Source organism: Haliaeetus leucocephalus, unplaced genomic scaffold, assembly GCF_000737465.1.
Source record: "Haliaeetus leucocephalus isolate CR32 unplaced genomic scaffold, Haliaeetus_leucocephalus-4.0 Scaffold1000, whole genome shotgun sequence".
NCBI classification, from domain to species: domain Eukaryota; kingdom Metazoa; phylum Chordata; class Aves; order Accipitriformes; family Accipitridae; genus Haliaeetus; species Haliaeetus leucocephalus.
The window spans coordinates 1,635,053-1,662,063 of NW_010973436.1; the positions used below are offsets into that span (position 1 = coordinate 1,635,053).

Genomic DNA, 27,011 nt, shown 5'->3' on the forward strand with positions numbered 1-27,011 from the left:
TGGAAACGGGACGTGGGGCTGCTGGGGCGGGGGGGGGGCCGGGGCAGGCGTGGGCCCCACCGACCCCCCCACCCGAGGACTACAGTTCCCATCATGCCCCGCTCCACCGAGGCGGAAGTGAGACGCGTCAACCCTCCCGGTTCCCATCATGCCCCGCTCCACCGAGGCGGAAGAGGGGGCGATCCCCGCCTCACTCCCGTCACTCCCCGCTCTACCGAGGCGGAAGTCCCGCCTCCGACTCCCAGCACGCCACGCGAAGGACTGCATTTCCCGGCGTGCCCCGCGGCGAGGCGACCGGATATCCGGCGCCGCCTCAGGGAGCCGCCCGGGCCGAGGGAGGCGAGAGGCGCAGCCCCGCAGCCCCGCACCGGCCCCGCTCCCATACCGCTCCCGGCGGCTGGGCCGCCCGCCCGCCCGCCGCCATGGGTTGTACGCTGAGCGCCGAGGACAAGGCGGCGGTGGAGCGGAGTAAGATGATCGACCGCAACCTGCGAGAGGACGGCGAGAAGGCGGCCAAGGAGGTGAAGCTGCTGCTGCTCGGTGAGGAGGGGGCTAGGGGCGGCTTGGAGGAATGGGGGGGGGGGGGGGCTCGAGGCGGTAAAGTGCCTCAGGGGAGGGTGTTGGGGGGTGAGAGGGCCGTGGGAGGGGTCTCGGGGGGGGAGATGAGGGTCTCCCGATCTCAGGAGGGGGCTTGGGTGGGGGGGTGAAGACGGCAGAGATTGGGGTCTGTAGTGCCGCGGCGTGTGTGCACCGAGGAGGGGGCTTGAACGGCCACAGGAAGCGTTAGCCAGGGCGTTTGTGGGTCTCCCGGGCTCAGGAAGGGGCCTGAGTGGCTCAGGGAGGAGGTGGGAGAGGGCTGGGGCGTCCCCGGGGCCCGGAGAGGTTTGAGAGGGCCGAGGGAGCTCTGGGGAAAGGCACCGGGAGGGTTGAGGGCTTTGTGAGGTCTCTGGGGCTTGGAGACAGAGAAGGAGCCCCTGGGAAGGGGGTGTTGGGGTTTTCCAGGGCTCAGGAGGGCTTTAGGGGGGTCCGAGGGGGTCCTTGAGGCAAGGAGTGGAATGAGGAGGGGACCATGAGGCTGAAAGATCTGTAGAGGGTGAGTGGTGGGGAGAGGGATGGGGGGTGGGGGGGCTGGGGAGGGTCCTGAGAAGCCAGAGGGATCCCTGGGGGGTCTGGGGAGGTGTGAGGAAAATGAAGGGCTGGGACAGGATCCCAATAGGAAACCTGGGGGAGCTGTGGGGAGGGACTGGGAAGTCCAGGGGGGGTCTGGGACAGGGTTACTTAGAGTGGCAGCTCTGCCTTTGTGTCACTGTGGAGGGCTTGGCTCTCCACGTGGTCCCTGACCCTAGGCATGGTCCTGTCCCATCACCCCACCTTGGGTCCCTGATCCCCTCCCTGGGGCGAGGGTGGAGGTGACCGCCTGGGCTGCCCTCACAGCGGGGCAAGGGGAGTGTGCTGCTGTCCTGGGGTGGGCCTTTTTCCTAGCCAGCTGCTGCCTGATGAAATAACTCTTCTGTTTCTAGCCTAGATGTTACCAGTGCTCCCTCCTGGTTGCTCCTGGGGGACGGTCCCTCCCCGGTGGCTTTGGGCTGGGGCTCTGAGCAGAAGGTGCTCATTGGGCTGATGCAGGCGTTCTTTCATCTTTGGGTTTGTGGGACAGAGAAGGAAGGGAGAATTCTTGCTCCTGGTGGGATACAGAGAGTATGTTGTTGGGGCTTGACTGTTAAGCTTTTTGCTCAGGATGGGGTAGTGGAATTAAATCCTTTTATCAGGTAGTCAGGTGAAAATGGCCCCTGGGCACCTGTGTTTCTCAGGCTAGAAGTGCCCACATTGGTGTGTGAGCTGCCTTGGCAGGGATATGGTAATCACGCTGGGTGCTCTGGGCCTCACGCTGCCCCAGATCCTCTGATAGGATCTGACTTTACACAGAAGATGATTTCAGTTTGGCATACTCTGCCATAGCTAAGCTGGTTCTGCAGAGCTTGCAGGAGTATGAAACCAGTGTTGTTGTTGCTGCCCTGCTGCTGTCTCTGTATGTACAGACAGCTGAGAAAGGAAGTGTCACTTCTCTGTGTTCTTACTTTTTCCAGCTAAAATGCACTAGTGGGCTTTGAGAAAAGCTGAATGGAATACTTCTCTTTAGAAGAATTACAGGCTCTCTTTAGGAGAGAACTTTTGCTGTATTTGGTCCACATTTTGGTAGCTGTGTTTAGAAGTTCTTATGAGTGATAACTAGAGTGCAGAGGAGGCAAAAGCTGCCCGTTTCTAAAGTCTGTCAGATAAGGACTGACTCCTGTGCTGTTTCTTTGCAGCTTCGTGTGAGCTCAGGACCAGGCAGCGCAGTGTGGGATGGTAGGTGGACCATCTGGTCACGTAGGTCCTCCTCTTCTAACGTCTGGGTTGTTGGTTGTTTTTGTTACGCTGATGCTCTCCATCTCAGGGAGGCAGATTCAGTTCATGGGGACCAGAACAATGGTGTTGAGTGTCTCCAGTTAGAATGGGATGTGTTAATGAACAGTTCTGCTTTACAAGTGATCCTTGTCCTAAGAATACTTTTTTTTTTCCATTTAGTCTGGTTTTACTTGTACCTTTGCAAGAGGTGTGTGATATTGTGTGTATGTAGAAGACTTCTTGGCTGCGTGTCAAGATAATCCTTTCTTTTCCAGGTGTTTGTTTTGGTGTTAGTAAGCAACACTTGCAAATTCTCTGGACAGAATAATTCTTCTTTCATATTTTTGTATGTCAGGTTTTTTCTTTGCGGTATTGTATTCTTTGTGGCAATACTGAAAAGGCACTGAGGGCTTTGGGGCCAAGACTGTCTGACCTTGTCAGCAAATGACAGAGTGGAGGGAGTATCCAAAAGATTGTACTATAATCGGTTTCAAAGCATTAGAGGCTAGATGAGGCTTTTAAAAGTACAAGTAGCAGCTGCCTTTTGGACTGCTGTTGACTTTGGATGGCAGCAAAATACCTGATTGCTGTGCTTCTGAGCTTGTCTTAAGGTAAGGGCTTGGGCACACTGTTATTCCAGAGAAGCTCTTCCGGAATAATTGGACTTGCACACCATGTGACACTGGAGTAGTGATCTGTATCTACCCTCATTTAAAAAAAAACACCTACCTCAGATCAGGTTTGCACCTGGCCATAACCCACAATCTCTCTCAAATGTCATGGTTTTCTAGCTTTAAAAATTAGTGTAATGATTCCTGATGATCAAAGGGAATGCTGAAATGTGCTCTCCCCACATGCAGCCCTGTTAATGTGCAGGTAAAACAAAACAGTTAATTGCCAGAAGAAAAATATCTGCAGTGGGAAAAACGTCCTTTCAGTAAGGCATCAAGAAGCTGATGGAAAAGTTCATGAGCTTTTTCCATTGTTTGAGCAAGTGGTTTTTTTTCATAACATAGTATTAAAATGTCTAGGATACGTAGTGTCTCGTATCATTAACTGGTTGTAAGAGATCATGCGGTGGTTTATGTAACTGGAGCGAGCCTCTTGCAGTACTGCTGATGCAGTGAAGTTTAGAAGAAATGTATTTCTTTACAGATAAAGTTTGGAGTCCATACGCTCTTGCCCAGCTCTGTTAAAATAACCGGCCTAGTTTGGGCTTTGCAGAATTATGTAGGTTAAGAAAAGGCTTGTGCTTGTACAAAGGGTTGTTCTTTCCCAGCTCTGGTGTTAACCCAGCCTGGGTGTTAGGAGAGCTTGGTGAGTTAGCGACGGACCCAAAATCAGATTTTTGGTGCATTTGACTTCCCCCCTCTTCCATAAGCATCCTCTTTTCTTGGGCAGAGGAGGAAGGAGAGAGAATTTCAGCTGTGCGCTCCCTTCTTCCAGGAGCTTCTTAGGTTTGATTATTGCAGCACCTTGCATCCAGGAGGTGGTTTGGGTGCTGGCAGAGGTGGTCTCACATAGCTTGATAACTGTGGGATTGTTGGGGTAAAGGTAATCCTGGAGCTGTTTGTGTGGTAGCTTCTCCGTGGGGATTTCAAGTCACTTCATAATGTTTCCCTTTCACAACTCTGCATGTTGAGCAACTCCTAAGCTTTTGTTTTTTTATAAAACAAAAGTAAACCTGAGCATTGAATACTGACTGACCCAAGGTCATGCCAACCCCTGCCTGTGTGATGTAATTGTTGCTTCGTGTGCAAATGGCATCAACAGCTCTTCTTGAACTGGCACTGGGTATGGTTTGAATGACTGCACACACCAGTTCGCAGCAGCAGGTAAACACTTCTGCAAGAAAAGCCAGTGCTCCTGGGAGGCTGGGAACAGCCTGGGAGTCCTTGCTCAAATCCCCCTGCTAAACACTGCCTCTTTTCTCTTAATTTGCCTCCAGGAAAATGCTATTCTGCAGGCACAGACATGCAATTTTGCTGACATAGAAACCTGTGGGATTTTTCCAGTTGGGATGAGCAGCCAAAATGGAAGAGGGCGCAGGAACCCTTCCTGGTTGGTTTAGGTGCTAGCCTGTATCCTTAGCTCCTCTCTCCAGCGCCTTTCAGAAGGTCTGGCGTGTTGTGCTGGCTTGTGTCTTGGGGAGGGTATTTGTGTGACATTGAGTGACAAACCTTGTTGCTGGATGCACAAAGTTGTCCTGTTGCCAAATCCAGCCAGTTTTGCTCCTCTGCCTGGACTCGTCTGTGCACATGGCATTTCTGTGGCTCTGGCTGTGCAGGTGCAGCCAGTGTTGGACTGTTTGTGCCTAAAACACACCGTTATTCAGCCTGTTAACAATTTTATTGGGTTTAGATACTCTGTGTAATTATGTTGAAGCGGTCCTGCTAATTCATGCAAAAATAATTAAAAGCATAAGTTTGTTCTAAAATAGCCTTCATTTACATAACTAACCAAGCAAACTGCAAGGTCTACTGCTCCTGGAGGCCTCAGCTTTTTTGAGACTGATTTTTCCAACCTTTTTTTCCCCCAAATTCACCAAAGCTTCCTCAGCACTGGTACTTAACAAGATTTGGTCATGTTTTGGTAAAACATAGAAAAGAGCCTTCTAGGGATGCAAATCAGGGGAAAGCTGTTGCTGCTATTTATAATATCACTAAGCAGAAGTAGCTTTTCTAGTAGCACAGCACCTTTGTTGTGGGTCCCTATTTCAGAGCCACCGTCAGGGTGTCGGACCTGGCTGTTCCTTGGCTCTGGAGTTGCTTAATGCGCTTTGAAGGGTGACATGAAGCTCTGAGGTTGGACACAGATATCCAGCTTGGAGCTGACATGGGGACACTGCTTGGGGGACCTGGAGGGAGCCGTTGTCCTTTCTGATCTTTGAGCTATCTGGAGCTTTCTTCCTACCAGCTCTCTGAGGTACATGGTGTGTATCTTGTGACTTGTGGCCACGTGAAGATTTTTCTCACACATCCAGCAGTCGGGCTCAGCCCCAAGTTGTGTTTTCATAAGACAAAAATTAAATACCTCAATCCAATTAGTTTGAAGAGGCAACCGGTGGGAGTTGTGATGAGATCACTTCAGTGCCTGACTCCCAGCTTGGGTTGTGAAAGGTGCTCTTCATGTCTGAGACATCCCGATCTTTGTGCAGAAGTGTCACAGCCATCTGGTGACCCCTTTGAGCAGAGAATGTTTGAAGCAATTTGATAATAGGTCAGATCTCTCCAAAGACACAGCACTTCTTGTCTGTGTTTTGAACTTGGAGGACCTGATGCACTTGTCCTCTACTGAGATGGAGGTAGTATCTGTCTTGGTGGTGGTATTTCCCTGTCTTCAGATGTCAGAGCTACATCTTACAGCTGTGTTTTCCCATCTGCCTGGGTGAGGACCAAGCACAGGATCTGTGTGTACCTTCTGCTTTGTCTTCTCTTCTGCCCTTTGCCCACCAAAACCAGATGCAGGGCAGGTGAAATGTTTCTTATCTACAAAACAATAATTCTTCAGGGTGACTTAACCTCACTAGTTTTTTGAGGAGTCAGCTGTGATTTAATCAGGGCAACTGCAGCTTGGAGAAGAGACCATCTTGCCACGCTGGATGCTGCTGTGTAGGTGCGAACTTCTGTTTTCTGCATGATGTCACATCCAATGCCATTAGCCAGCTGTGGGACGGGATGACTTCTCTCTGGCTGATGCTGCCTGGGTTTGTGTGTACATCACATGCTTGTGTAAAGACAGACAGACAGACAAGCATGTTTGGGCCCAGCACTGGGAGCCGAGGACAGACAATTTATAACACACATCTCAAATACACATGGAGTGACTGGCTGGGGAATTGGGATTTCATCCTATCCTCCAAGAGCCCTCTGGACATGGTTCAAGTTTCATTAAATTCTGAGGCAGAGCATTGAAATAACTTTTCTTGGAAGAGGAGAGTGTGCTGTGAAGAAGAAGAATTTTTTAATTAGAACGTGGCTTTTTAAAGTAACTACAGCTGTAGAGGCACAATGCTCCCCACTTCAGATACAGAAGACACTTGCTCCTCATGTAAGTGGGATCAAATAGCATCTCTTAATGACTTAAACAGGGTTTGCATCTGAGATGACCGGCAGATGCTGATTATTTTTCTAGTGTGTTCTTCGTAAACCGGGTGGCGAGACTCGGGTGATACGCCGCCTCTGTGCCGTCACCTTTTGTTCCCCCACGGGTACCAGCGATGGCGGCGATCCCATGCCTGTCTCTTATTTCATGTTTTCTCAGTTGGTGTTTGGTAACTTCTCTGCCTCGTGTAACCTTCCCTCGTTACCAGGGTGGCACTGGCTGGGTTATCTTTAAAAACAAACAACGAGCAGGATCTGAATTCTGGGGCGAGTGGAGATGCTGGTTGAGCTCAGCCTCCTGTAGTTTTGTGTTTTGGGGTCTTTGCGGTGAACTCCCTCATGTTTGAGGAATGAGCTTTTCCCTCAGCGGGGGAACTAACAGTCTGTTCCCCACCCGGCTGCTTATTTTGATAAGTGTTTTTAACAACTCAAGACTCTTGTCCCTGCATCAGATTCAGTGGATGTTTGACTTTTTAAAAACAGGCACATCACAAGAAGAAACTCGATACTCAGGAGACGAGGCTAATGAAAATCTTTTCCAAATCCCTCTCTTCCCACCATTCCCTCCCCTTCCAAGTCATCTGTTGCTTTTTGATATAATTCCCATTTTATAGGCTTTTCTCTGTTTTATTCCACCCATGCTAGTATCCAAGCAGACCAGGCGGTGCCTTTTTTTAATCCTGTATCTCTGTAAGAGCATCCACTTGTGTGAATCCTGCCCCAGAAGGATTGGTATTACGGTGTTATACGGTTATATGGCATTTGGAGGATGAAAAAGCTGCTGTGGAGTGCATCTTCAGGACAATTCTCACAACAGGTTAGGGAAGATGTTTGCTGCATTTGTGACATGCTGGAGCGCTTCACTGGAAGCTGCTCCTCATGCTTAAACTTACATCTGATGTAAAGAGCATAAAAACATGGGTCTGAACATAAGGAGCTGTTGGTGAGAAAGGGGTGCCCGGGAGGCCCAGCTGGGAGAGATGTTCATTTGATCCTTAGCCAAAAGACACGTTGTGGCAGCGTGTTGCATATCGGTGGGTGTCTGGAGTCCACGCTGCTCAACAGCAGGCACAATTAGTTTAAAGCACTCCCAGGAGTGTTGTTCAAAGAGCTGCAAAAACAACTACAAACCAGAAGTCCTGGGCTGGCTCTTAGCTGTGTAGCTTGAAGTGCAGCAGAGGGGCCTTTTCCTGTAGAGGACAAGGTGTTTGCAGCTGACTTCAGAAAGGATTTGAACTCTCTGGCTGGAGAGGAGGGAATTCAGGCCTCCCTGGCTGAGCATTTAGGATACAGGTTGCTGGCAACAGTGCAGGTTGTTACGGCATCCTACCATGAGTGTAGCTGGTGCTGGCTTCACAGAGGAGAAGGTCACAGCTGGTATTTACAATTCTCACCCTTGGGCCAGTTGGCCACTTCATGGTGGGAATGAAAGGCTTTGTTTCCACCAGGGAGATGTTTTCTCGTTTGAGTTTGTGACTATCAGCAGTTTCAGTTGTGACAGCCCTTCTTCCCTGTGTGGGTGGTGGCTGTGCTGCAGGGTTGAGGCTAGGTTAATGGAAGTTGTTAGCGTCCCTCTCCTAAATCAAATTTGAACTTTAATTTGATTCTGGCTGTGGATGAAAATAGTTTTTTGCACAAGAAATTATTTTGTATCAAAGGTAAAAAGGGACGTTGCCAAAGTTCAGGATGTTCATGCTGTCACCCAAATAGTATTGCACACTAGCCTTGCAGTTTTTTGAGTGCAGAAGACCATCCCCTGTAAGGCCAGTATCCTGTATTCACCACAAGACTTGCTTGTGGAGTCACTGCTTTGACATTTATTGTCAAAATTAGATTTAGAGCAAGGCAAGGTGCTCGAGGGATGACAATGGAGGAACGTCAACAGTTGCTGTCTGTCCACTTCATAGCTACAAGTGGTTGTAAACCAGTTTTCCTCTTACTTAGCTGTGCCTCTGCAAGTTTACAAGGTCATTAAGATCTAGTGCAACAGCTATGCAAGGAGGGGAAAAAAAACAATCTGCTTGCCTTCCAAGATTAGTCTTTTTTTCCTTTTTCTAGTTTCTATCTTTAATTTTTTCAGGAAAAAACTTTCCTAACCTCTTTAATTTTGTAATTGCATGATTTTGTGCCTATTTCTGCAACTTCTTAAGCAATTTCTTGGTGACGTCAGTGGTCACTCAGGTCTGCGTGTGGGTGATGGTGCATTAGCAGACAGCTAGTTCCACCAGGCCAGTGTTTCCCGGTGGTCGGCAGGACTGGTGCAGAATTCCTGGGGATATCTCAATCTTCTGAATGGTCAGAGGATGTTTTTAACTGCACTCCAGTGTGAAGTAGAGCTGGTGCTTTGAACCCAGCATTTCCCAGCCCCTTGCTGCCATTAGGCTGGGATGTGGTACGATGTCTGCTTTAAATGCTGCAAATTAAATCAGTTGCTGGTCTTCCCCATGCTGGCACTGACTCCTTGGCATGCTCTCTTGGGTTGATAGATGCGCTTTGGCCTCGGCGCTGCCCTGCATGGCGGCAGTTGCCATGCCAGGTGCTTGAAGGCTTTCTGTTGTAAGGCACCTGTTAAAAATCTCTGCAGAAGCTTTAAAGCAATCGTTACATGTTCAAAGCCATTATGTAAAACAAGGCGAATGCCCCGACAGTTTCAAGGCAAATCCAAAAAAAGCTTATAAAACATAATGCTTGGGTACTCGGGAGTTAATGTTCATCACTGAGGCATTTACAGGTTTATAGTTTCAAGTCTTAATTTTTCTGGCTTATGCAAACAACATTTTAAGGCATATTGAATGGCTGAATGATGTATGTAGGACTAGTTCTTTCCCTGATTTTTTCATATGGGGACGTTATTAGATTCATATGGAAAATAAATGCAATTGCATGCAGCATGAAGTGCCTGTGATCTGTTGTGAGCATATGAAGTGGAAACGTGCAGCTCTTCGGCGTGTACCACAGTGGGGTGGTTCGCAGGCTGGGCTGGCCAGAGCCACCCCATCACAGCTCTTTCATTGCTCGCCTCTGTGTTGGGAAATCTTCCGGGGCTGCTGCTGTTCCTGAGCATCTTCCAGGTACCTTCCGGGTGTGGGGGGGAAACTGTATCAGCTGCAGCCCAGGTAAGCCAGTAGGCAAAGCAGTACACTGCGTTTCGTTTGAAAGCCTGTTGAGGTGATCTTAGGACTTGTGTTACTTATGTTTTCAAAATGACATTCCTCTGTGTCTACTTCATCCAGAGGCAGCAACAAGTTCAAGTGGTTTGTCCTGTAACATTGGCTCTTCTTACCTCCAAAGTTAAGCTTTAGTCAGCCCATATGCCCTATTTTATTTGTATATATTGGTTTTTTCCAATGTGTAGTTATTCTTGTAAAAGCCTAAGTGTCAACCTAAGCTGTCCCGGTTCTTGTTGACTTTTCTAACAATAACTGTATTATTTGAGGCCTGATGATACAACACTTCTGCTGCTTTCTCTCATGTTTTTTCCCCTTTTCCTGATTCCCTGCACAGCTCTCTCACTGCGTTTGATTCTGCAGTTTGTTGAACGCTTCTTGGCCTTGTGATATTCAAGAGCTTTCCAGGGGTGCATTGAAATAAAAAGTCTCGACAACGGTAGATGGGATGAATGTTAGCAGGGATGGCAGCTCGCCCTTGCTGAGAAATACATATACAAGAAGGTGGGGATGTCGGGATTTGAATTCAGCATGATGAGGTTGGAAACCAGGAGGGAAGCAGCAAAGAGAAACAGGACTTGGTAGTTCAGCCTTCCAGAAATGCAGCTGCACAGGTACAAGGGCTGTGGGAGGGTGTGCAGGGTGTCTAAGAGCCTTTCCAGGTGGAATACAAACCAGGAGGGCAGCATTGTGGAAAACTACATTAGGAGCATGTTTGTGTATATGGGGAGGTATTCGTGTTCATTTGCTAGGGTGGGATGTTGGATAAATGTTGACAAAAGGAAACATCTGTTTTATCAGGGAGATATCCATGGGGGTTTATGATGACTTGAATAGCTCCTGCTCCATGTTTGCAATGAATCCCCTGATATTTTAGGGTCTGGACTCCTGACAGCTTTGTCATACTGTTGCTTTGGCTCCTTTTTAGTCTGTCAGAGGGGAGATTGTTCAGTTTTGGGTTTTGCAGGTGGGCTGTAACCACCGCCAGGCGATTTCAGTGTCACTTTATAGCCACACCTTAGCACAAAAGGGTCAGCCCTGCAGCTTCAAGCTCTTCAAGTGAAACGTCTGGGGTTATTCCCGAGCTCTTTTAAGAGGAGATATTGGAAACACTAAGAAATTCCCGTGGATTTCAGAGTTCAGCAAGGGTTGCAGCATCATCCTGCCTCAGGAATGGTCTGGCAAAGTTTCTGCCAACCCCTGCTGAGATTTTAAAGCCGATACGGGCTGTTGCTGTAGTTACAAGCTGTGCATGCTCTCCTCTAGAGGCTAGAAATCAGAAACATGTCAGTCCACTAATTTTTGTGTTCCTTGCTTGTGCTTTAATGGATATTCCAGGTGCATCTCTTCTCTGTCTCTACTAAGAATTTGTTTCAGGAGTGACATGGTTTCTCTTCAGAAACTATCAGATGCTGCAGGGTTTTCCCCTTAATTGGGGGGGGTGTGTGTGGAATTCCTCACCTGAAGTACAGCTTAATGCAGTTTTGATAAGGCTTTAGGAAAAAAGCACTTAAAATAAGATTGTTAGTACCTTCTGAAGCAGTGAACTGGAAGCTCATGTCTGGAAGACGTAGGTAGTCTTTGACCTACCTTCCTTGTTTCCCAAGCAGGGTGAATTAAGAAGTAATTGGTTTAAAAGCAAACATTTTATCCAGCGTGTAGTTGCATAGACCTGTAATTCCCAGTCTAAGCTGTGTTTTGGTAGCTTACTTGTTGCTCTCTTCCCTGTAATCTCCAGCGCATGGACATGCCGAGTTGCTTGGCTTCCCCTCTCCTGCTACAGGAAAGCCTCTGGCTTCCTCGGGGGAAGTGGTTGGGTGATCATTTCCCCCCTTTGTATGCATTGCTCTCCCAGGGCCAGTACTAATATGGCTTGAAAGCTGCTCAGGTTCCCTCCCCTGTCCCTTCCCCCTCCAGAGGTAAAAGGGATCTGCCTGTAGGACTTCATACAAGGCTTGCCACCCTTTGAGCAGAAGGGAGCTCAGCGCTGTCCGATGGTGCCAAGCTCTCCCCTAAGCACTTGGGGTGTTACTCGGATGGTTTGGGGTGAGCTCTGGGGGTTTGCAGGAGCTGCAGTGCCTCCTGGCTTGGGCTGGTTTCTGGAGGGTAGGGTTGCTAGCTGAAGGACGTGTTGAAGAACAAGGACTTCACTGAATTTTTGCAGAGTGTGTATCGATCAAGTGGGGCAAGCCACCACAATAAAAAGCAGCAAATGCATTGTGACAGATTAGCTGCTCTTCATGTCTAGGGTGTGCAAGCAGAGCTGTGGGATAAATAGGTTCCTTGCTGCTAATTTGGGAAAAGAGAAGTTAAGACTTCTGAAACAATTTTTCCATGGAGTTAAAACATCCCTGCTTAGGTCAGTCTAGGTTTCTTGTGACGAAATGTGATCCCTGTGTAGCTGTGCTAATCGGAGCAAAAAGGAAAGGTTGCTTTTCCTTTTACAGTGAGAAATGTCCGAGTAATGCTCTGACTTTCATATTTTTTGAACCCAGTAAGGTATGGTGTCATATTTCATGATTTTTGAACTCTTTCTAGCTCCCCATCTGGTCCCTGCTTGTGATCCCAGAGGCTGGGTGCTTTGCCTGTAAAGTCCGTAAGAATTTCAGTGTAACTCTATACTTGTACTCGTCATCTTAATTTCTAATGCGAGGCATCAGTTTTCTGTAGGTTGGAGGAGTGTTTCAGTAGCATTTAAATTCCTCCTCTCTTTTTTTACCCTACTAAAGGTACGTGACTGAAGGCTTAAGCCACACTGTAAGCGTAAACACCATGCATCAGGGTAAATGAAGCTGCATGATAGCAGGGAACAAAGGGTGCAGATTAAAAGCTGTTTACCAAGTAGGTCCAATATGGATCTCTTTATGCAAACCCTTTAGAGCCACTCCAGTGAGGTAGAAAAAGGAGAATAGCAGCTTGTGCGGTGTGTACATCTGCAAATATTTTAGAGAAGTTTCAAGCCTCAAAGAACAGAGTGAGACCTGGAGATGTTGAAGCTAGGGCTGGAAAGTAAGAGTAAAATGCAAATGATTGTGGACCTTGTCTGTGGTGGGAGGTAAGATAAGAGTAAAAGCATAGGCATAAAGTGAGAGGGGCCCCTGAAAAAGCTTTATTCTGTGTGGGAGGATGTAGTACAGATATCTCGGAATAGACCAGGGCAGTATTAATGCTTTTTTTTCTGAGCAATTGAGATGAGACCGTGCCTGACGTTGGCCATCTCATCGGCAAACAGCTGCCACCCCAGCAGGAGCTCCCAGCAAATGATTATGGAGCTGGAGGGCAGACGTTTTTAAATAACTGTTTAATGAGGTACCTTGTCTGGATGGCTCTTGTAGAGAGTGAGTCTGTGAGAGGACCTGGAACATCAAGAAAAACTCCTTTAGGAATAACGTCCCGGAGGAGGTGACTTATGCTTGGCCATGCCCTTGTAGCTGTGACCACCATTCGTGTGTGCTGTAGGAGCCAGTTCTGGGTTGTATGTTGGTAAGGAGAGAGGTTTAGAGGATGTGGGTCACTATTTCCTACCTCTGCTAAGTAACCAGCATCCTTTCCACTGAGGGTGTGGATTGCTGCTCTTTTAAACTCCACTGAAGTGTGTGGGGGTTGGAAATGAGAAGGGAAGGAGTTAAACGAATATGGTTTGAATTAGTGTTGTATAACCAACTTGGCTATGTTGTCATGGCATAATTGTATCTGATATTGTTTTGTCAGTCAAATGACAGGTAGTACAAGTTCAGCATTGCCTGCTGCAGCAGCAGATTATTTTAAGATAATCTAAGGAGGAAATGACAGCAAATATGATGACGAGAAATAAAAGCCAGAGAGGCTATGTTCAAAAAGTCTCTTCTAAGTTCCTGCTGTTGGGACTCTGGGCTGTACACCACTGTTTTGGGACACTGAAGCTTACAAATCGCAGCATCTTGATATGGGGAATGTGGAGGATGGCTGTGGAAAATAAAAATGAGGTTTTGTGTTCCTCCCAGGGTGGAAGTGCTGAGTCTATAGAGCGTTAACACTTTCACATCTGACCACAAATGCTGCTGTGCTGAGTGCTGGAGGAGCTGTAGCAGGAGCACACAGATATTCCCAAGCCCTTCTCGATGCCGTCTCTGTTAAAATCTGTGCCAGCCGGAGGAGAGGCGCAGACATCTTGGCAGCTGGGAGAGGAGGCGATAATAAAAGAAAAACTGCCTGCTAAAGGAAAGGATGTTTCCTGCAAGCTGCTGGTTTCAGACAGAGTCTTGCCATAGCTGGCTGCGTGCTGCAGTGGGGAGCCGTGCTGGCATGGTGTGCTTCAGGCCCCAGGATTTGCTTGGGTGGAAGGTGTTAACTCCAACATCTGAGCAGATTTTAGGGCATTCTGCTTAAAACATGCTTAATTTTTCATCCCTGTTAATGCTTCTTGAATGGCTTTGAAGGTGGAATCTAGTTTATATTGCCCGCTCTACTTGAGGCTGAACTGGCAATAGCTTTTCTTTAAGGCTTGAGGGAAGAAAAACAAAATACTCAATTGCCTTATGCCTAGGAATAATTTAAAAGTTGAAATTCTTTGGTTTGCAGACATTTAACTTGGCAGTCCGGAAGTATTTGGTCATGAGAGGCTCTAATCTGGTAACCCTTCAACCTAAACTAAAGGCTAATTGGTTTAAATTGTACTACGTGCCCTACCTTGGAAACAGTTTTCTTACTGTGTGGTGCAGCTGTTAGTGTTACGGTCCTTTGAGGGAGATGTCGAGACAGATAAACTCAAGGCGGTATCTGAGCAATTGGCATTTAAAGGTGTCAGTGCTCTTAGGTGTATATCCTCGCCATGGCACCTCCAGGAGCTGTGCGCTGGGTACTTGTTCGTTGAACACCAATGTGTTTCTCTTGTTGCCTCTCTATTCTCTTGTGCAAAATGGATCCAAAGAAATAGAAATCCTTGTCCAGCCACCCCACGATGGAGGTACAACCCAGTGACACCTGCAAATGGATATAATGAGTCAAGGCACCATTTGACTTGAATTTCCTCCTATTTGGCAGCCTGAGAACCTGCCATGAAAATGCTTGTCCTACTGTGAAAGCTCTTACTGTGTGAAGAGGCTGATTTGCATCTGCTCTGTTTAGCCACCAAGAGCTGTAAAAATATTTGGCTGCTTGTTTGGTTTGAAGCTGTCTAAGTGCAAATAGGAAATGCACCTTCAGCTTGAAAATGACCTTGTCTCATGTTGGGGAAACTTTCTGTTGTAATTTATTACAGCAATGGATCCTCAGGAATCTTCGCCAGCATCTGGGAACTGAGTGGGATGAACTTGGGAGTGGAAATACAAGTGCACGGCTGTAAAGGCTGCGTTGTCCTCATTCAGTCCCGATTGCCAATGACAGGTCTTGGGCTCAGGTTGGCACGACTTGTTCACCACTGGTGAATGAGCTGCTTGTATCTGCTGTTGTGTAACTGATCAGAAAGCAGCAGTTGTGTTTGCTCCTTCCCAGCCACCGCTGTCACCTGCACCTTAACGGTCCTGCCAGTGCTTTTACTTCCCTTATCAGCCAAAAGGGTTTTGCTAGTGATATTGGGGAAAAAAAACCTGAAGGAATGTGAAATAAGCAGGCTAAAAGGTGTACAAAATTCCAAGCAAGGGAATAATTTCTACCTATCACAAACATAAACCCTACAAAGCAAACCTCTTATCTTCAGGGGTTTGATTTCTTGGTTCCTCTGCCGATATGACACGAAGTCGTGAGACTGAGAAGTGAATTCTGCTTTTTTAAAAAGTGCTGCTGCTTTCACAGCCTGCTCATGGTGCTGTTCCTAGGAGCTGGCCTTCCTGAGGCTTGTAGGATGTGAGAGTGACACTGGAATGCAGTGTTGTTCTCTGGGTGTTGCGAGAGGCTTGGGAAGCTCTTTCCTGGAAGCCGTGCTTCCCAAAGGTATCACCAGAAAGCTTTTCTGCTTTTCTTCTGGAGAAATATGCCACAGCCCAGTTTTCACAGCCTGGCATTCCTGAAAGCTGGTCTCTTTTTTTTTTTTTTTTCCTGTTGGTCTGATAATCTAAACATGATTTTTCTCTTCCAACAAAGCTCACCTTGCTTTAGCAGTGCCATTCTGGGTTAGCACACTGCTGCGTTGCGTAGACTCTGCAGGCTGAGACATCTGGTGCCTTGATGCTAGAAGGGAATGAGAGTTTGGGTCTTTTAGTCCATTCAGGATCTCTTGAGTCATATATCCAAATCCAGGCAGGCTCAACTTCATTCCTTTGCCTTCAGCAAACCCAGTTCTGCAGCTCAGATTGAGCCTTTCAGGCTGAGGAGCCCGGAAGCCAGTGGCTGGTCTGGCTCGTTTGCAGTGAACTCCTGCTGTTGCGGTCACACGAGGTAATTCAGGACTTTTGCTTCTGCTGACATGCAGTAATGCCGTGCGTGCCTTTCACATGCTTCATGGCTGGGACAGGCATGCATGCAGGCAGTGCAGCTCCACTGCTGCTGACTGCAGAGCTCAGTAAACTGTGATAATGTGATGGTTTTGAATCTCGGAGTACGTGTCCGCTGCACGGAGCTGTGCAAACGTGTCAGCAGCTGCACGGGTGTGCAAAGGTAGTTTCTGCCTTGTGCCTGTGGGAGGGGGACATGGTTTGCGAGTGCTCTGTGGTTCAAGAGAAAAAGCTGTGAAAAACAGATTAACTAGCTGTTATTTTGCAGACAGACAGGGATAACTCAGAGCCCTGAGGTCTGCAGAGGTTTGGCAAGCCAGGTTTCTCTGCCTTTCTTTGAAGGAAGGCTGTTTGCAGTGCAGGCATGTCCAAGTGCCACAGCCTGCAGGTCTGATATTTCAACTGGAAATCATCCTGTGGCAAAGGCTCATTTCCGAGCTAAACCCGTGGGTCTCTTTATCCTCAGTTTCCCAGAATAATAATCCTTGTATTGTGGGAAATGATAGAGAATAGAGCTTGTTAATCAATTACAATTTGCCTTGCGTGTTCTGTGGGTGGATGCATATGGGTGTGCCACAGTGAAGATCACCGAGTTGTCTAGTGGCTGTGGGAACCAGTGTTGGCAGCTGGAGGGTAAGAGCAGGAACCCAGTCCCTGATCTTCCTGCTGGTGATTCACAGACATCTTAGTTGCCACTTCAAGTCTAGACAGGTATCTTCTCTGAATTTTGCCATAGCTGTTTTAAGACATATCTAGCTCAGGAGTGGTATCGGTGTGTTTACCACTACGCAGTAATAATGGATCGTGGGAGTGCACCTAGTCTTTCCACTGTGGATAAAATGCATTAGTTTGAATGATGATGAGCAACATTTGGCTGACTTTGTGCTAAGTGGACAAGGGAACCTGCGAGATCCGTTTTGGTGTTCCTGCTCTGACATAGTAACACATTTCTGGGCTTTAATGTCTTAAGCTGCTTCACCTGGATCTGCAAGAGCAATTTGTGCATGCTTTTGAGCTCTATTCTGGCTCTGCTTCCCTTGCACTGTGTATCACACACAAGTGCTTCTGAATTAGATGTTCCTTGTAAAAATGCTCTGGGATCTGTGATTGCATCCACCTGGTTATTTAAGGCTAATGCTTTTATCTTGCACAGCTCAGTAATGGTGGGTAGTAGCTGATGACGTTGATGCACTTAACTGTAGGGCTACCTTGGACTGTAGTTACTGAGCTGTGAAACAGAGAGATGGTAGAAAGAAATCCTTGTCCCAGTTTTTCAGACCTAGCCTCAGTGATTAAGAAGTGTACTCCGGAAACTCAGAAATTCTAGGTTTTGGTGGTTGTTTGGTTTGCGGGGGGGGGGGGGCTTTTTGGTTCTTTTTTGGTTTGTTTGTTTGGGGTTTTTCTGAGCAGACAAATGCATAATGGCTGTCAGCATCTGTAAATAAAACCCAGGAAGGACGTACCTGTGGATGTGCTCATCAGTGATCCCTCCCAAAGGACTGGGATGGCTGCTGTGGAGCTCTGTTACCAGCAGCAATGCACAAGAAGCATCTTACGCCAGACCCCATCAACTTCTGTGTGGGAACTGGGAGGAGTACATTCCGCTTTTCCTTTTAATTTCATGTGGTTGCTAATTGGAATTTTTTTGTGCTTTTCAGGTGCTGGAGAGTCTGGGAAAAGCACCATTGTGAAGCAGATGAAGTAAGTGAGAGTGCAGGCATGTAAACTGCATTTTGTACGAGATGAAATAAGAAATCTGTGGTGCCCTTCTGGTTTGGCTTGGGAATGATGGCTTGGTTTTCTTCCAGGATTATTCATGAGGATGGCTACTCGGAGGAAGAATGCAAACAATATAAAGTGGTTGTCTACAGCAATACTATCCAGTCCATCATTGCAATCATAAGAGCCATGGGAAGGCTAAAGATAGATTTTGGGGAAGTTGCCAGAGCAGTAAGTATTTCACTTATTTCCCTTAGTCTGAGTTTGTACTGTGAATTGTGTTAATCCTGGAAATTCGGTCCGTGACACTCGCAGTGGAAATATGTTTGTTAGAAGACACAATAGCAAAAGACCTTTCATAATCTGTAATGTATTGCCAGTACAAAGCATCAAGTATTTTACTGAGGTTACGGGTAAGAACCTTTAGTAGTCTGAATGCTCAAAAAAAAAAAAAAAATCCCCAAACCTTTGTCTAAACTATTTGATTTTTGTTTGTTTGTTTAACAAAATTCTCAGCTTTGATTTAAATTGCTTGACATCAATCTTCAGTAGTGTTTCACAGCATTGTGCCAGTTAATCTGTAAGCTGAGCCAAATAAATTTTAATCACTTACACTACTTGTACTTGTCCTCTTAGTTTTTTGGGGGGTTGAGGCCCTGCTTTTCCCCACCCGTCCAGTTCTGCGGGTTCCTTGAGTTGTTACTAGCATTCACCTCCAACACTTCAAGATGGTAGAAACTGAAGTGAGGAAGTCTTGACTCCTATAGTGGTGGGGAAAGCACAGACAGAATGGGAAGTCAGGGACTCCTGAAAACGTGTAGGAGAAAGAAAGGAATTGTGTATATCAGCATAGGGCAGTGGCTGCACAGCCTGTGGGTCTTGCTATCTGGCACTAATTCCTCATGCTTACAGTTAATATACGGTAAGTGAAGTAACCTACCGTTTCTTTGTGATGCAACCACAGATATTTTGAACTGACGATATAAACATCCTGACTGAAGGGCATATCTTCACTTGCACGTTAACCTAGGCTGTTGTTCGGCTGCTGCTCCAAATCCTCCCTGGCATTCACCTTTCCTCTGTGCTTGTTGAAGCCGAGTGGTGATCTCAGCCTAGCTAATGTAGCTGGAAGGAGGAAGATGTTAAAATCCAAGTTCCTTTCTCAGTTGACCTGCCCAGGCTTAGCTGGCTTTGCAAAAGCAGAACAAAAGCTGCGTGCCAAGAATTTTCTTATGTCCCAATCCACCCTGTAGGGCAAAAAACTTGCCACAGTTTCCTAGGAAAAGACCAAGGGTAACCAAATCTATTGTCTCGCAGCAAACCACAGCGGTGACATGTCAGCATAGTGCCATGCCCATAAGTGCTGTACCTGCAAAGATTCATAACTGAGGTCCACCTCTGTGTTGTGGCAGTTCAGACCTTGATTAAGTTAATTTTGGTGCCCGTTGCTTGTGCTAGGGAGGTACCCTTTGGAGTAGCATGCCGACTTGACTCTTGCTGGAGCTTAGGTACGTCCTGGGCAGTATGGTTTAGGGCTCAAGTGAGAGGAGCTGATGTTAGGAGGAAACAGTCTGAAGTTGAGAACTTGCTGGGATAGTGAAAGGTCTCTTACATCTCCCAAAAGGATGCTGGCAGGTCTGATCACTGTAGAAATAAACATCAGTGTGGGATGTAGGTCAGCCTGTTTTTCACTCTCAAAATCTGCTTGTTAACTTGTAGAAGAGTGAGGTCCTGCTCTAAGACTTATAAGAAGACTTTTTCATGCTCTAGGGCAGACACTCAAATCCTGATCAGTCCATCCCATCTCCTGATGAAATGCTTTATTAAGAAATTGGTCTCCCTTACTTCTGACAGCTATTGCAGCAAATGACAAGTCCTCAAAGCCTTAAACCTATAATCATCCAAAGCTTGCTTTTGATACTGAATTTTTCCTTGTCACCATACTGTACAACACTATTATAGAGGTTTTCCAGTTTAAAAATTACTGTTTAGTTTATTAGTCTATGGTAGCACATTGGCATTGCTACCTTTTCTCTGAAATGTTACACCAGGTTACTGAAATTTCCTGTTTGATGTGAATGCTGCCTGTTACTTTGGAGCAGTGATCTCTGCAGCGATGGCACGACAGAAGCATTGTGTGCCACCTGTGATCAGTGCATCATTTGCCTTTCTGACTGCAGGAGAAAAATAACTTGATGATTTGGGGGGTAGACTGGACAGACAGCCTGAGAGAGCGGACCATGATTCCTTAGAGCCATTGCCACAGCCCCTGGGATCGTTACTGATGTTAAACCTCGCTGTCATTTGTAAAGGTATAAACAGGTGTACATCCTAACTTGTTTTGATTTCCCCTCTTCCTGCAGGATGATGCCCGTCAGTTGTTTGTATTAGCTGGAAGCGCAGAGGAAGGCGTGATGACCGCTGAGCTAGCTGGCGTGATTAAGCGGTTATGGAGAGATGCTGGAGTTCAGGCCTGCTTCAGCAGATCGAGAGAATATCAGCTTAATGACTCTGCATCATAGTAAGAAACTGTTACCAGCTTCTGGGTTCCTCCCAGCTAACCAAATAGTGTTCAAAACGGGCTGGTATCACTGAAAGGGTGGTACTTGGGTCGTGAGGGTCCCATTCTGAGGGAGTGGACAGAAACCCTAGTCTAACTGGTTTACATGGGACTGGGCTCACAAGGTGACTTGGTGCTTTAGCTCATCAAAGTCAGTTTTACTGTTTGTCTTCCCTGTATGTAGTATTAGGAAAAAATGACATTCCTTGGTTTGTGCCTAAGTGAATTTGCTAATCTGTTTTTAGTGGAGGAATAACTTAGCAGCTTGCATTAAGATGGATTGTTATGGCAGCTGATCAGCTATGTCCCCTTGATTATCCCTGCAGAAAGGAGTAACACCTCCTGAAACCGAGCTCCTGATTAAACTACCAAATTTGTAATGAGCAGCAATTTCCAATAGTAGGATCTCCTGATACTGGCAGATCAATATTCACATGGTTGTTCTCCTTAACAGCTCTCACTAAGCTTCTGTTTCTGTGCCTGACACCACACAGGCAGATGCTGCAGGCTGGCTATAAACCTTATTATTGTTCTGTTTCTAAAATGCACACAATTGCTTAACAATTGGAAAGTTATGACTAGATGAATAGGCTGCTGCTGGCTGGTTAATGAGAATTTTGACTAAATGCCTCATCTATTTCCAAGAGGCAGGTTAGTGCAGGGAGGGGAAACCATTTCTTCTAATGAGCAAAACAGTTGATGCTTTTTTCTTTTTCTCTTTTTTTTTTTTTAAGTCATGTGCTTGGTTTCTCTAGAACAAATATTTGAAACTCTGAAAGGATGATTTTGGGGTTAAGTGTGCCTCCTGATGTCCAGCTGAAAACTTGTCTCACTTTAGCTAAGTTTTAAGCCTTTGAAAAATTAGTTTGGAAGTGCTTTATAAAGAAGCTCTAGATGTCACAGCTCAGTTGCCTGCAGGCTCTTTCTCTGCAGAGCATATTTTAGCTTGAAAATAAGGACAAATTCTTCTAAATTGGTAACACCTTGGCAGGCTATCATGGGTTTAGATCAAGGTAAGTGAGTTGACAAGAGGAGGCTTTCTCAGATTTGTGTGTGCCTTTACAGCATGCAAGGAGGAAACTTCAGATTCAAAGGGAGAAAAAAGGATAGATGAGGAGGGAGGGGAATGAGGGGATAATTTAATGAAAAGATGTGGAGAAGAGAAGGAAAGCTTACAGACTTCTTGAGCAGAGGATCTAGGGCAGAAAGCATAAGTGGTTGAGTGAAGCTTAAGGAGAAAGCTAAAGATGGGGAACCTTGGCTTTGTGGTCTTGATGGTGAGCTTTGAAAGAGGAGAAAACAGGGTAGAAAGGGGACAGAAGCAGAGCAGATTGGGGAGAGAGGGTGTTAGCCTGCTTTAGTAGGTGCCCACTTGACCTGACTACCTTCCAGAGACTGGATTCCAAGGGTTACTCCTGTTCGTGAATACCTGCAACCCACTCATGTCCAGTTTCTGGTACTGGTATGAGTTGGCACAGCTACTGTGATGAATTACTGTCATGGGCTGGTGTCAGATCTGCGTGGCAGAGAGATTTCAGCCTGATGATGACCCACGTGGCATTTTTGTGATAAGTGCATCAGAAAATTTTGCTTCCTGTCCTAAGACCACAGGAAATTACACTAAAGCAGTATTATTTTGAATCAGTAGCCCAGCAACTCGGCAGTTAAGAAACATTGTGAGTGGGGTTCCTGTGGCGCAGAGCACGATCACGCAGTTACAAACCTGTTTTGTCCTGCAGGACCCCTGCCTCGCCAGCATACAAAATGAGCTGCCAGATGAGCATTCAGTCAGTATTTTTTCCTCTCTGCTCAATACATGGCTCCTGACCTGCCTTATTTTCTGGTGTTACCCTGTTATTTCCCTTGTCCGTGCTTAAAGAACAGACGTCTTGCAATCGCTTTTTGCGGTGGTGGTCACGTAGGTACTAGCTTTTGTGTGCAATTGTCCTGGGGGAATTTCACTTCCCTGCTCCTTTCAATATCTCCTACAAATGGGACTGAAACTTCAGGGTTAGCAGCCTTTAAATGTGTGCCCCATTTGAGATGACTGGTTTTCCAGCTGAAATTCAGTATTGTGCTGTGTTTCAAGCCCTGTTCTAGCTTGTTCCTTGCTTCACATCAGACCTCAGGGCCTCTGCTGAGACACCCAGAATGGTGGGGGAAAAGAGGAACTTATGAACCATTGCTTGTGAAAATTAGGTGGCATCAAGATCAAGAGTGCTGTGGCAGAGAGCCAAGGTTTGCAGGACAGCATTGAATTGTTCTGAAAACTTTTCTTCCTGCTGTTTCCTGCCTCGCTGAGCACTTCCCCTTGTGCAGGCAGGGATCCTGCCTGTCAGAGAGCTGCCCTGGCAGGCAGGAGGCCGTGTGGGAGGAGAGGAGACAACCATAATAACGGTGTGTTGTAATCCGTACACAACGGGGGGGGAGTAAGCTCCTAAAGATAACCACTTGTGACACTAATCCAAATGATCTGTCCTGGAATCATAGTGTTTTGCATGTTTTCTTCTTGGGTTTGTTTTGTTTTGTTTTTTTTTTAAGAACAGTTGAGTAACTTGGTCTAAACTGTGGATGTTAAAGCACTAGTGTAAACACTCAGTGTCTTCTCCAGGCACCATATGATAATGGCCCTCTAGCAACCACCCTACTCTTTTGGTGGGATATTTCAAACATTGCTATCTTTGCTTGCCTTATTGCAACTTCCCCTTTTTCTTTACCTATGACGTGAGCAAATGCTCTGTAGCTCGCTGTTCCCATCTCAAGTCGATGCCGTGGAGACGTGTTTCAGACCTTTGTGCACAGTGCTTGGTATAATAGCTATAAAGAACAAGAACCTGTTCGATGGTGCAGCAGTGTGGATGCTAAGGCATGTTGCTGTCTTGTGCATCTCTTCAATTACCTCTGTCTGATACTTGGAAATGTCAGCAAGCAGATAATGCTTTAAAATATTTTAGTTGCTGATTTCACTACTTTTTCTGAAGTTCATGCAGACACCGGTCTGCTGATACTGTAGGTAATTATCTGCTGTCTCACAGGCAATTAGCATAGTTTCTGATCCAACCATTCTATATTCTGGCATATCTTGTCTTGTTCCCAAGTGGCAGTTTTGGCCTGAATTCACTGACATGATGCTGGATAAAACCTAGATTATTTCTATGTGGGTTTTTTTCCTCCTCTTTGCTTTCAAGTACTAGCTTGTAGGGCATTGTCCTCCTGATGCTTTCCTGTGATTCCCCTTGACTAGCACCACCTTGGGATCACAGCTCAGGTTTTTGAAGTGAGCTTTTTCATCTGTAGGTCTGTGCTGCAGCCTGTGGGTCTGTCTTAGCTGGCCCAAATAAGCATTCAAATTGGTAAAGGTAATAAGCAACATTCCCTTTTCCTGGAGATCGTGCTCTGTTACCTTGTTTTCTGCTTTGCTTTATCTGCCAAAATCCATCTAAAGATGAGGGAAGAGAGGAGGCAGACTTCTGCAGAAGAAATGCATTTCTCAAATATAGATTTCACCAGGTCTTCACCTGTTTTCTTCTTGCTGCAGGAAGACTTGGCTAGAGATGATTAATTCTGTGTGAGCTGTCAACCTATGTAGGAAGAATACTGTTTGTGTTTTCAGACTGGCACAGGTGCTTGTGATAATGTTTCTTGAAGGCTTGGTGTTTGGTGGCTGCAAATATTGACCCACCTGGGTACCAAACCTCCATCTTTCTACCCTCTTGTCTCCTCTCCCTGGCAAAGGCTGGCTTTTGTTTGCTGCTCTGCCTTTGGGCGTGATGGTGACAGCCCCTCCTTCCTCTAGCTCGGGCTGCAGATAGCCGTTCATAATAAATGCTTTGCATGAATCTTTCAGAGCTTTCAGAGCCTTTTTTGGCCTTGAAAGCATTCTTTCCAGTGCTAAAAGGAAACATGACCGAATTCTTAGGAAAATACCATTCCACAGTTCATGTGAGCATGGGGAGGAGGGGAACTCTATTATCTTCACCAACTGAAAGCTGTCCACTTCAGAACATCCCTCTCCTGCAGTCAGCATTTCATAGAGCAGTCTGACTGTGAGATGGGATGACACAGAAGCCAGCACATTTTCTGATCGGACTGGAACTACAGATCCTTGCACACGCAGGTATTGAACCAGTGCCAGCCTGGCACAGGATGTCCTGGGAAGCCTTGGATGGTCACTAAGACAAACATGAGTTATGCTGTAGGCTTTTGGTCAGCTTTTTTTGTACTTGAACCCTCATTTTAAGAGTGGAAAAAAGGGAAACAAAACAAAACTGTCTTTTTGCAAGCTTGTGTTTGCAAGGTGATGTTGAAGCGTGAGAAATAGCTGGCTCTGTAAACACAAGGATCCAAGGTGGGGAACAAGTGTTGCAACCTCAGCGTATGAAGGAAGCCTGGTGGCGAAGGAGATTGTGAAAAGGGATTCAAACTGCGTGGGATGTAGAAAGATTCAGTAAGGTATATGTTTTCAGTTCCCAAAACAATATTTGTGAGGAACATCTTTAAACTTTCAGACAGACTGTGGCAAGCTGTGGGTTATGAGTTGCTCGAAACTATGAGTCTCAGACCTTGCTTTTCCAGTTTGTTTTTTTGGGGTTGTTTTGGTTTTTGGTTTTTTGTGGGTTTTTTTTCAAGTTCCACTAAATCTGTACATGGTAGAGGGAAACAAGTGGCAGTCTGCACAGGTTGGGCTCTGCAGCCTGGTTTTGTTGGGTGGGCATGGCTGCCTCCTCTGCCCGCAAAGTAACTGCCTCTGGCAAGGCGAGGATGGCTGGAGGAGGCTGTGTGCACGTACACTTGGGCGGCTCTTCTGCTACAGCGAAATCCCCTGTGCTGGATCTTCCAACTGCTTAGGCATTTCCATGGGATTTGCTCTTTGAGTCTCCCTGGAATTAGTCTGGCAAGGCTTATTTTTTTTAAAGGAGCTTGCAGATAGAGCACTGCTTAATCTGATATACCTTGTTCCCCTGACTGGCTTTCAAGTGTTTCTGTGGCACTTTGCAATTCATTTGGTGGGAGTTGCCTGACTCCATCCACTCCTCACTGGCTGCCTAAAAAGCCTTAAGTAGGAATTATACCACTTTCACTGCCCAAACTTCTGATGCTGAAAGCTGGCAATTAGGAGCAGATGCTTTACAGCCTCAGCTTGCACATTTATCACTTCAGTGATGCAGGGCAGCTGTGTGACCTGTAGCAAAGTCAAGCTGTTAGAAGTTGCTGGGTCAGTTCTTAGGTAGCACTCCCATCAGCTTTTGAACCACCATATCCCAGCTAAACTCCTACTGTTAGGAAAGAGGCGGGAGGGGGAAATCTGGGCATGTTAACAGAAGCCTAATGAAGGTAAGTACCTTCCAAATTCTGTTTTACTAAGCTGAAACTAAAGCCAGTCCCCAGTGTAAGTTTTGGGTGCTGCGTTTCTGGTCAAAGAGCAGTTCACAAACCTGTCATCCCACTGAACATGAGAGAGGAATGAGAGGAGTTGGCCCTTCCTGGGCTAAAACCACTTGCAGATACCAGCCCTTTGAGAAAAGCCCTGCGGTACTGGGCGAGCATGGGCAGGAGGCTGGCAGGTAAGCTGGATTCTTCTGGGGTTTGGAAAATAGGTCAGTGCTCTGCAAATATGCTGGCAGTCCCAGCCAGAGGAGATGCTGAAGCTGATGGAGGAGGGAGATGTCACTCAGTACATTGCCTGCTCGGTGACGAAGGCGAGTGGAAGTTTGGGGTTCCTGGTGCAGCGTTCAGGCACATGGGAAGGAGTGATCCCTGGCTGACAACAGATCTGTGATAATAAGGTTTGGCTGGGAGGGCAGGGTTTATTACACCAGTGTAGAGTCATTGTGCCACTAAAATCTCACAGTTATGCAGTACTGTATAGATTAAAAACCACTCCTCATAAAGATGTGGCCAGTCCCTTCCCAATGGAGCTGGAGCGATCCCCATTTCATTTGCAGAAGCAGGAGGCCGTTGCCTTCCCCTTAACAGGAAAAATGAGCTCAGAGGTGTTGCTGGCTGGAGCAGGATTTCTGTCACTGCTGGAAATGATGTATACCTCTTACTTATGTGCCTGAGAGCCAAACTTCAAAGGGAATCTGCTGGAGCTGGAATTAGTTGGGGTCTCAATGGGTGCATTGCCCTGATGCTGCAGAGAAATGGCTTCCTCCAGCAGCTGTGCTGTCGGGGAGCTGGCAAGCATTGTGTTAGTTTGCTGTTGCTAAAGGAGGTGAATGAATCTGCCTGTTTTGGGGTAGTTCTTGATGCTTAATTCTTTCCTCCTGGTTCATTTGATGTATCCTTACCCTTTAAAAGTGAGCCACTGCATTTATTGTCTTGTGTTTTGATGTGAAAGACCTTGACTACTTTGAATTGCCCCATGAGATACCAGTCTTGGCATGGCTTCTGCATCAGCAGTACTTCTCGTGCTAGCTTCTTATCAGGCTTCATTCCCCAGCTAGCTGAACTCTATCCAGCACATGCTGCAAGGTCATATGGGGAGGGGTTAAAAAAAAACCAACATAAAATCAACCCTGGGGTAGACCCGAGGGGTTTTTTTTGCTGCATGTTTGAGGTCTGTACTGTGTGAAGATGATGAATAAATTCCGTGATGACTTTCTTCTGCAGTTTATAAAAGATTCATGGCAAGCAAGCAGACTAAAAAAAGCGCATCTTGTGT

The 27,011-nt window shown here is 46.6% G+C and overlaps 1 protein-coding gene across 1 annotated transcript in view; it reads left to right on the forward strand.

Moving 5' to 3' along the window:
• The first annotated feature begins 330 nt into the window (after window positions 1–330).
• Window positions 331–27,011, forward strand: part of GNAI3 (guanine nucleotide binding protein (G protein), alpha inhibiting activity polypeptide 3) — a 32,307-nt gene continuing 5,626 nt past the window's right edge. The window contains exons 1-4 of the mRNA XM_010584581.1: window positions 331–540; window positions 17,727–17,769; window positions 17,877–18,018; window positions 20,151–20,308. Coding sequence (XP_010582883.1) covers window positions 423–540; window positions 17,727–17,769; window positions 17,877–18,018; window positions 20,151–20,308 — 461 coding nt within the window. The 5' untranslated portion in view covers window positions 331–422. The remainder of the gene's footprint in view (window positions 541–17,726; window positions 17,770–17,876; window positions 18,019–20,150; window positions 20,309–27,011) is intronic.